General features: G+C 44.3%; 1 protein-coding gene across 1 annotated transcript in view; it reads right to left on the bottom strand.

Annotated features, from left to right (window-relative positions):
* Positions 1-11084, bottom strand: part of DNER (delta/notch like EGF repeat containing) — a 239418-nt gene that overhangs the window by 226520 nt on the left and 1814 nt on the right. Inside the window, exons 2-3 of the mRNA XM_008690561.2 lie at positions 9003-9082; positions 8803-8884 (exon numbers count right to left, since the gene is read on the bottom strand). Coding sequence (XP_008688783.2) covers positions 8803-8884; positions 9003-9082 — 162 coding nt within the window. The remainder of the gene's footprint in view (positions 1-8802; positions 8885-9002; positions 9083-11084) is intronic.

Here is an 11084-nt window from a genome sequence, read left to right as displayed (position 1 = left end):
TGAACCCTGGCGACTGACCGCAGAGGCTATGTTCCTCTGTGGCACGCTGTAAGTCTTCAGAGGACAGTTTGCTGGAGCAAAATGTTGGCAGCTGCATATCGAACTTGGCATTTTCCTGAGGGAAGCAAAATGCCAAGAGCATCCCGACAAACCCCTGAACTGCACACACACCATTCTCCCAAGACAGAACAGCTGCGCTCAGTCCCTCAGAACCCCTGAGTCAGAAGTGCCCTGTGCTCCTCGGCCCTGGGGCCCAGCCAGGCAGGTGGACAGATCTGCCAAGTCACAGAAAACACCAGTCTCCACTGGGGTTCATATCAGGACCAACGATGAACAAAAGCCACCCCCAGGAGAGCAGGACGGAAAGAAGCAAGAACAGGGAATGCTGAGTCGAGAGGATGAAGTGAGTAAACAGGAGAGTCACAGAACTAGGAAGGACCTGGTGCAAGTTCGGAATTTTACAACCGAGGAAACAGACCCAGAGAGGGGACAGGACTGGGCCAAGAGCACAGTTAATGAATGATAAAACTCCTCTAAATTCAACTCTCCGGATCTCCAGGCCAACAGGCCCCCAGATGATGCTGCATCAGGACAGCTAAGAAAGTACGAGGGAAGAAGTGACTGGAGCTACACCTGTTTCCCCCAAATCGGTTTTGTTGCTCCACTCGGCATACACAGACTATTTCCCAACCTCCCTTGCGGCTGGGTGTGGTCATGTGACTGTGTGCGGTCATGTGACTAGGTGCAGCCAATGGGATGGAAGAGGGAGCCACAGACACCCCTTCCTGGCCTGGCGGTGCAAACCTCTGCGGCTGTTCCTTCCCGCTGACCAGACTGTGGCTCCTGTGCCCGCATGACTAATGGCACAGACACCTCTGCCCTCCCCCAAAATAAAACACTCTCCACCCTCATCACCTGGAACCGGCCTAGACGATCATTGCTATGTGATGAGAAACTTCTGTGAGGCGCTAGTACTTGTCTGGGCTGGTGTGCGGCTACTTCACTCATCCTGCCCTAATTGAGGAAAAGTTCCAGCTGGTCATCCCGGTCCCATCCCTTCAACACACACGCGGGCGTGCACACACACGGTTGGACCAAACATTTAATTTATGAAGTAGTAATATAATGTCTGTGCAACCCCACCAGTTGAGAATTGTTGAATCAAGGATTTAAAATTACAAGATACCACTACTCTTGTTTTAGTTGACAATGGACTCATTAACCGTTAACCGTTTGATATTAAAAACACATAACTCCTGGACCCCTGGGTGACTCAGTCGGTTAAGCGTCTGCCTTGGGCTCAGTCATGATCCCAGGGTCCTGGGACCCCGTTGACATCAGGCTCCTTGCTCAGCGGGGAGCCTGCTTCTCCCTCTGCCTACCGCTCCCCCTGCTTGTGTGCTCTCTTGAGCACTCTCTCTCTCTGACAAAGTCTTTTAAAAAACTGCATAACTCCTTAAAAAATTTTAAATTAAAAAAATAAATTAAAAAACAAAAAACAAAAAAACGCTTTCCTCCTTACTCTTGGCCCACAGTGGTGCGCTGGGGCCAGCTCCTACCAGCTTGTCAATTGGACATTTTCAGGAATTTTGTGAGCCAGTCGTTAAGCACAGCCATTACTAAAAATTAAACAGACTACTATTAAATAAATTATATTAAAAACAAAGTTAAATGCTCAAACCCCATCCCTTCCTAATTATTTTATTACACTTTATTATCATTTATGTTTTTGGAGCTATTCACATCTGTTGTGTCTGTCTGAGGAAAGTTCTGTAAAATGGGGTGCTAGTTTGATCTCTCCTCAGCTTTACATCACCTCGGTATCTTGAAAATAGCTGTAGTGGGAGCATTTACACCACAGAAACTGGCACATGCTACAGATCAGGGCCTTTTTCTTTTTCTTTTCTTTTCTTTTTTTTTTTTTTTTTTTTTTTTGTCTGGAGAGTCAGTTGTTAAATATTGACCACTGTTCTTAAGAGCAAAAATCAGGCTGGACACTATCCTTTTAATTATCTTGAATGGACATGGAGGCATTTGGCCTTTTGGTTAAGATGGAGATATCCTCATTTTTAATTTGTACATTTTACTTAATTTAATTTCTTCAAATATTACTAAGATGCCCTAAGAAAATTATTTAATGTTCTCATCACCATGGAAGTAACTAGGATAGATGCCACATGAAGCATATTAGTGGAAATTTGCACTCATGATCTATTTTCTATTCAGAATATACATTTGCTAATGAGGATTTCTCTTCCTTAAATTAAGAGCAATCCTTTAAAACCAAAAGCTAACATGACAGTGGGTAAAATTGCTTTGTTTTATATGTCTAATCTTTCCCAATTGATCCATAGATTCCAAGCAATCCTAGTTACAATCCAAGCAGGGGTTTTTTTATAGCTATTGAGGAAAAAAAATGATTCTAAAATCTATATGGAAATATATAAAGGACTACAAGAAGCATTTGATTTTGCGAAAGAACAAAGAGGATTTACATTAACTAATTTCCAAACTACAGGATAGTACGGATTACCTAGGATAATCAAGGTAATATAGTATTGGCCTAGAGACAGACAAGTAGATCAACGGAACAGAGTCCAGAAACAGACACGTGCATATGGGCAATTGATTTTTGGCAAAGCTGTCAAAGAATTTAATGGAGAAAGAATACTCTTTTTAACAACTGGTGCAGGACAATTGGATATCCATATGGAAAACATGTCCCGGGTATTCAACTCTCTTTTTCAATCTGCACTTGCGTGTTATGCCACATGTATTGGGTGGAAGGGCAGAAAGAGAGGCTTAAAAATGTGTATCTTCATATGTGATATGAATTTAACTCCAATCCAAGTATACCAAGATATTTTCTGTTCTAACTATTTAAATAAATTGATCAAATGCAGGATTTATATATCTACTGAGACCTGCTAAGCCTGTGGCCAAAAGGCTAACATAAAATTTAAAATGTTATTTAATGAAATTATAACCTTTCACTACTCAGTCATACAGGCATTTCTTTGGAACAAACTGTCAGAAACTATCTAGAAAAATTGTGTAAAATAGCCTAATTCAACTCACCGCTTCATAGTTTTAAAAACTAAATTCCAAAGCAATTAAGTCACTAATCCAAAGAATCTAAAACTTCGGGGCCAAGTCTCCAGACTTCCGCTCCAGGGGTAGATTCTGATGGGTTTCTCAGAGTGTGTCTGTGACCACCCTGATCTGCCTGCAGCAGAGCCATCTGGGGAGTCTCTGAGTATCGTGGATACCTGGGCCCCATCCCAGGCTTCTGCATGTCAGGCACTGGGAATGGACCTGGTTCTACGCCCTGAGCACACTCTCCAAGTACTAACGCACACTGAGCTTAAGAACCTCTAGGACCACACCACGTAGGCTCCAAGGAAAGCATGTGGAAATGAAACAAGGCAATGGGAGCAGCCTTTGGAAAGGACAAAATAGGGTTTGTTTGGGTTTTTTTAAGATTTATTTATTTATTTGAGGGAGAGAGCGCGTGAGCATGAGCAGGAAGAGGGGCAGAGGGAGAGGGAGAGAGAACCCCAAGCAGACCCTGCTGAGCATGGAGCCTGAAGTGGGGCTGGATCTCACGACCCTGAGATCATGACCTGAGCAGAAATCAAGAGTTGGACACTCAACTGACTAAGCCATCTAGGCATCCCAAAACAGGGTTTAATTACAGCCAAATTATCTTATGCTGTGTTTGCTATCATTGTTTTTATTTTTGGTTATTTTTTTACATTTTGAAATGTCTCATTTGAACACTCAAGGACATTTAATAAAAAATAAGAACACAGAAGGTAATTCCTAAATACATTATAAAACTAAAGGCAAGCTTTTGAGGGTTTATATTCATGTCTCGAAATTGGCTAAGAGCAGAGCTCTAATAAGACTCGGGCTTCCGCTCAATCCACACGAAAACCAAGCAGTTGGCCATAAAAGGATGGAGCAAACAAGTCAAGAGGAGTGTTCATACCTCCCAGGACTCAAGGGCAGGTCCTCTGATGATGGCCCCACCCTGGACTTCGGAGTTCACAGAACTTGCATATTTTCACTCAGTGACCTGGATTGCAAGCTCTGGCTTCCTCCTCCAAGGGACAGCCCCCACTTGAAATTAGATCTTAATTACCAACATATATTTATAAAAGAGGCCTTGAAGAAAAATTACACGAAAAGAAACATCAGCAGAAGCCTTTTCCCACAGCCCCAGCTACCAATTTCTTTTCACAGCTTACATGGGCACTGCTCCAATGTACTTCTTAAATTATAGCACTGTGTGGATCCTCTTTTAAAAGGTTATAAGACCAAAAAAACCCTATAAAAGGCTAATATCAGCCCAGGTGTGCTTTTATGAAGTAAGGTCAACACAGCTTTGATCCTACTGTGGTAGGTCTTTGCCTCCACAGTTTCGAGCTCTGATTTGCATGTTTCGAGATTACACTACAACGTTGAGACTTCCCACTCACAAAATCATAGCTTTGTTGAAAGGATTAATATAGAATTGTGCCAAATTATTTAAAGATATGTGAACAGTGAGAAAAACATTATCATCAGCCGATACACAAGGAGAAGTTAGCTCAGCATGTCCTGTATGAAAGCCTTCACAGAAACACCTTTCTCTCTACTCATGTTGGACAAGCAATTTGCATATTTGAGGCAAGTCCCACTATCTGTGATGATTTCTGGAGTCAAGAAATACTTCAAGTCAATTTATTTTTACTGTACTTCTCAATCATGGCAAACATAGAGAGAAAGACATCAAAACATGCTCTAAACATCTGAGGTGGCAATTTTCTTGGAACAATGTGTGCAGAATGGAATTGAGGCCATACTAGGAACTGGCTGACGCTGGTGTTTTATTGGAGCCTGAAAGACTCACTGTGTAGTGCTGAGGACCCAGCAGAGGTTTGAGACCATGAATATGCAGTCTCCAGGCCGGTGATTTCCCCTGGCATGGGTTTTGGACTGCCTGGGTTTTGGACGAAGAAGGTCAATACCTGGATAGATTTGGGTTGTGGTTTTGCTGAGCTGGTTGCAGCAGGAAGTCCAAAGGGGAAAAGGAGCTGAGAGTATAGGCAAGAGACTGGGTCCAGGGATGGATCGTGTGAATTAAATCACTGAGCAGGAAAGAAAGAGAAGAACTGTCTTGGGTCTGAGAGTGGCTGAGTGGGGAAAAAAGAAAGACCCTGAAGGTCCTGGCACAAGTTGAAGGACAGACGCAACGGGAATGAGTTGAGTGAGGAGCTGGGGATACACGGCAATAGCACGGGTGGGGGGTCAGACTTACAGATTCCAGAAGTCAGTGGCTTTGGGCTGACTCTGTCTGGGACGCCGTCCTGGGGGAGAATGGCAGCAACGGGGCGGATGTGAAGGGAGAGGCCACTGGCGGGACAGAGGCACATCGAGGCTGGAGAGTTAGATGGGCTTTCCACAAGGATGTTACATCAAATCCAGTGACACTGTGACTTGAGTGGAGAAGAAAACTGAACAGACATGAAAGATTTTGAGGACTGTGGACATGTGACTGGATATGTGACCGAGTAGGGCTGGGGCACAACAAGCCTCCAAGAAACGCAATTTTGTATACAGATGTGAAAGAGCAACATTTTCAAGTTACATTGGGAATGCAAAAGCATGTTTTCTCTCCTTCTGTGTCTCTCTTTCTCTCTCTCTCTCTCTCTCACACACACACACACACACACGCACTCCTACTCATTTGCCAAGTTAATATCAGGCTCCAGACCTGTGACCCCCAGGGCAGTATTTTTTTCCAGCTTTATTGAAATACAACTGACAAATAAGATTGTACATATGTAAGGTATAAACCGTGATGATCTGATACACGTATACATTGTGAAATGATATAAAAGTGTATATATTTAAAGCACACAATGAGATAACCTGATACATGCACCCACTGTGAAATGATCGCCACCATCAAGTTCATTAACATATTTGCCACTTCACATCACTACCACTCTTTCTTGTCAGAACACTTAAGATCTCTCTTAGCGGGGACGCCTGGGTGGCCCAGTCGGTTAAGTGTCTGCCTTTGGCTCAAGTCATGATCCCAAGGTCCTGGGATCAAGTCCCACATCGGGCTCCCTGCTCAGCGGAGAACCTGCTTCTCCCTCTGCCTCTGTTGCTCCCCCTGCTTGTGCTCCCTCTCTCTCCCTGACAAATAAATAAATAAAATCTTAAAAAAAAAAAAAAAAGATGTCTCTTAGCAAATTTCAAGTACACAATACAGTTTTATTAACGATGGTCATCATGCTGTATGTTAGATCTCCAGAATTTGTTCATCTTACAACTGGAACTTTGTACCCTTTGACGAATATCTCTCCATATCTCCAACTCCCCAGCCCCTGGCAACCACCACTCTACTCTGTCTCTATGAGTTCAACTTTTTTAGAGTCTACAAATAATGGGCGATCATACAATATTTGTCTTTCTCTCTCTGGCTTATATCACGTAGAATAAGGCCCTCCTGTTCATCCACAAAGGGCAGGATTTCCTTCTTTTATACAGCTGGACAGTATTCCATTATAGATACCACATCTTTTTTTGTTTGTTTTTTTGGGGGGTGTTTTGGGGGGGGGGTGTGTGTTTTTTTGTTTTTTAATTTTTTATTGTATTATGTTAGTCACCATACAGTACATCCTTAGTTTTTGATGCAGTGTTCCATGATTCATTGTTTGCGTATAACACCCAGTGTTCCATGCAATACGTGCCCTCCTTAATACCCATCACCAGCCTATCCCAGTGCCCCCCTGCCTGAAGCCCTCAGTTTGCTTCCCAGAGTCCATAGTCTCTCATGCTTCATTCCCCCTTCTGTTTATCTCCCCTTCATTCTTCCCTTCCTTCTCCTACTGATCTCCCTGCTATTTCTTATGTTCCTATAAATGAGTGAAACCATATGATAATTGTCTTTCTCTGCTTGACTTATTTCGCTTAGCATAATCTCCTACAGTCCCGTCCATGTTGCTGCAAATGTTGGGTAATCCTTCTTTCTGATGGCTGAGTAATATTCCATTGTATATATGGACCACATCTTCTTAATCCATTCGTCTGTTGAAGGGCATCTCAGCTCCTTCCACAGTTTAGCTATTGTGGACAATGCTGCTATGAACATTGGGGTGCATATGGCCCTTCTCTTCACTACGTCTGTATATATACCGCATCTTCTTTAACCATTCATCCATCGACAGACACTTTGGCTGTTTCCCTGTGTTGGCTACTGTGAATAATGCTGCTGTGAGCATGGAAGTGCAGATATCTCTTCAAGGCACTTATTTCCTTCAGATATACTTCAGAGTTTTTAAATCAAACAACCCCACTAGACAAGGAAGCAGGGAATTCCATTGCTGGTCTCCTGATCCATTAGCAATATTGCACCCCTTGTGCCAGGAAAAATAAAGCAGATAGATAATGCTATATATGGTCCTCCAAGAAAAGAAACAACATCAAAAAGGGAAACACGAAGATGTCCTCCTGTGACGTCTGAATTTTTCTTGTAATGGAAATTGGGAAACAATACAAAATTCTGCATCTCTGTGAAGAAAAGGGTTTGGTCTCCTCTTTGCTGCTCAGCTCCCTCTGGTGGAATACTGAGTTTTTAGGGCATGCCCCATGAAATCTATGGACTCCAGAGGCCTGGCCGACCTTCCACGGAGATGAGATGGTCGGTGCACCAGGACAGGGAAGAGGAAGAAAGTCCGGGGCGGGGGGGAGATTGGGGAAGAGCAGAGTTGAGAAAATAAAAAGCAGCAACAAAAACAGGATCACAAAAACCTACTTTTATCACCTCTTGGGGTTTTTTTTTTTATCAGTTTTCTAGGTTTTTTTAAAATCACTTTTCTATTATATTAAACACAGCTTATTACCTTATATTAAAATACTAACTCTACTAAAGTATGAACTCGTCTTTAAATGAACTTTGCCAGTACCGGGGATAATTTTTGATGCGAAGGTGACAAGAGCCTGAAAGGTTCTGCTGTAGCTTTGATGGCGATCGCTAACAGGCCCTTGAATTCTGTTTTCTTCACTCCCCAAAATCATTTGCACATTTACCTCAGGCACAATTCACCAAAGGGGTATATCCTCCTTCTCTGACAAAGAGAAAACCCTTTTACAGAGTTGATACAAAGTTTTACAAAGCCCATCCATCCCTCCTCACGGTAACAGACTCCAGCTGAAAATACTGTGAGTAAAAAGCAGAGGAAAAAGGTTGAGATCAGCCCATTGGGCATAAACATCAAGATTCGACGAGGTCAGTGACTTCAGAAAACACGACGCGTGACACGCTCTCTGGCAGGAAAACTTGACCGTGGCAATGTGGCTGGCCACATTATCTCCTGGCCAACGAAGAACAGGGACGCCCTTCCCTCAAGCCAGGGGAGGCACAGCCATGGTGGGCCCTGGAGTGAGCTGCTGCCCTGCCTATGAGCAGATTGTATCTGGCTCCTCCAGGGACAGAACTTCCGTCTTCCTCAGTAGATTTATGCAATAAAATCAAAAGTCTGTCCCTACATCACACCGAACCCTGTAAATGCAGAGGAATGAACTGGATGGAATGTTCCAGCAGTGGTCTGAGTGGCATCAAGTACAGCGAGAGCATTACTTACAGATCACCTGAGGCAATCGAGGGCCCTGGGAGCACAGAGAAAATGGAAGCTTTACAAAAATAATACGGAAGTCAGAGAGTGGCCTCAAGGCTTATTAGCTGTGTGGTCCTGGGTGAGTTATATCCTCCTTGGGCCTGTGGCCCAGTGAGGAATGGAGAGATACCAGTCCTGAGGCTGTGTCCGTGAGAGGGTGGGGCGTGGCGGAGTCTTTGTAGTCTGGAAGCCGCTGGCCCTTGGGAATATCCCTGGGGGGGGGAAGTGGGGGGGGGGGCACAGCAGCCCAGAGCACAGGCCCCGCGGCCAGTCTGCCGGTGCTTGAACCAGGCTTGCAGCTTTCTAGCTGTCTGACCTCGCGTAGCTTACCTTAGCAGCCGTGCCTCAGTTTCCTCCCTGGTAAAAATGGGGATCATGGTGGTGAGGGTAACAATGCCCACTTTGTAGGACTAAGTTAAATCCACATAAAGTGACTAAGAGCCCGGAAAACAGTCGGGAGTCTGGAGTGTTGGCTGCATATCATCATCGTACGTGTGGTGTCATCTTTGCAATCAATACTCCGCCATTTTGAGGCGCCTGGGTGGCTCGGTGGGTTAAGTGTCTGCCTTCAGCTCAGGTCATGATCTCGGGGTCCTGGGATCGAGCCCTGGATCTGGCTCCCCACTCAGCAAGGAGTCTCCTTCTTCTTCTCCCTCTGCACCTCTCCACTGCTTGTGCTCTCTCAAATAAATAAAATCTTAAAAAAAAAAACAACTTTGCCATTTTCCTGCATTTGTCTCTATATCATTGTTTTCTTTCCTTGTGTATACTCCAAACCAGTCCTTCCATTTTGTGATCTTGTTCCGAATTTCTCAATGTCAATTATCTTCTTCCCTTTGCAGATGATAGCAGCCCAACCTCCTCTCAAAGAACCTTGAAGGGTAAGAGCCACGTGAACGACTCCCGTCTCTGGCTCAGCGCTTTGCCCCAGCAGTCACTCAGCAAACGCTCACAAGACCCCACCATGCATGGCCTCAGTGCCTTTCATGGGGATTCATGAAAATCCAAACAACCCTGAACTTGCCTTCAAGCTTCCCAACGGGATGACTACACGTTGCCTAAACACCTATACCATCAGGTAGAAGAGAAAGCTTATTGTTCATAGGGCTCTGGGGCTGTATGGTCTGACAGCTAAGAATGGACTATGACTTGGGTCATCAGAAACAACTGAGGAGATGCTTATGCTGAGTCTCTAGTTCTAATATAAAAAATGTAATAGGCTTCTAATAATAAGAGTTGTTATTATTATACTCCCTATCAGCAGTAAATATTGTTTTACAAAATGAAGAAGAACGATCTGCAACTGTTAGAATCCGCAGAATGTGCTACTGGCATACACAGAGTTAACTCCAGACCTTCCATGGCGTCAGAGTTGAAGAAGCCACAGCATTAGGGCCCACGGCAGGAAGAAAAGGTTTAAAGCATTTTGAATTGGACTGGACATTGACAGAGCGAGAAGCCCAGGATATTTGCTACTAAAACAGTAAGCTATAAAGAACAGGATGGAGGTCGTGCCCAATGACATTGTAGGTCCCTTTCAACCTGTGATCTGGGATCTGGGATCACTGAAGCCCTAGAAATGGGCCATACATTTTGTACAAATTGAGTTGCACTTTTTTTTTTTCAAATGTATTCACCAATCTCTTAATATTTACATGTACCTGCAGTGTAGATAGCTATGTCATTTACCATCTAAACCAGGAATCTTTAAAACAAAACAAAAAACAACACAGGATACTTTTAGAGTGAGAGGGGTCCTATTAATCATACAGGAGACAAATCAGGAGTCAGGGTCCCCCTGCATAAGCGCTGGTGAAGAGTTAACCTGGTCCCGCTCCCTTGGAACACTTTCATTTTGAGCTCCTCTCATTCATTCAAATATTTCCTAAGTGCTGACCTTATGCCAGGCCTGGGCAAGGCACAGAACAGGGATGAATGAGCCGTCACTCCTAATTCTGCAGAGCTCCTATTAGCATGCAGAGACAGCCACCACGAAGCCTTCGCGGCACGACATGCCAAGTGCCATCAGAGCCAGGACAAACAACTATACGGACACAGTCCTAACAGATGTGGTTGGGGGAGAAAAGGGCTAGTCCCCCCCAAGGCCATCCACCAGAATCAGTCCCTTAGCCACTTTATAGGGAGCCCAAGGGTGACCAAAGCCCTTGAGAATCTACAAAGCAAGGTGGATTCTAATCCTTTTGCTGTTGCTGCCTGAATCTCTAAGTAGGCAGCGCTCCCCCTCTCTTATGCCCTCTCTCCTTCCCATGCCTCCTGGGAAAGCTGCCGAGGGTAAGGAGCAACTGGGGACAGCGGGAGGGGGGTGCATAATCTCGCCCTGAGTGAGGATTAGTTTCACCTCCTAATTTCAAGACATTGTCACAAGAAGTTGGATGACTAAACAAGTCCCTA

This window comes from Ursus maritimus, unplaced genomic scaffold (assembly GCF_017311325.1).
Source record: "Ursus maritimus isolate PB19 unplaced genomic scaffold, ASM1731132v1 scaffold_1, whole genome shotgun sequence".
Lineage (NCBI taxonomy): Eukaryota > Metazoa > Chordata > Mammalia > Carnivora > Ursidae > Ursus > Ursus maritimus.
This window is presented reverse-complemented; position numbering and strand designations above follow the sequence as displayed.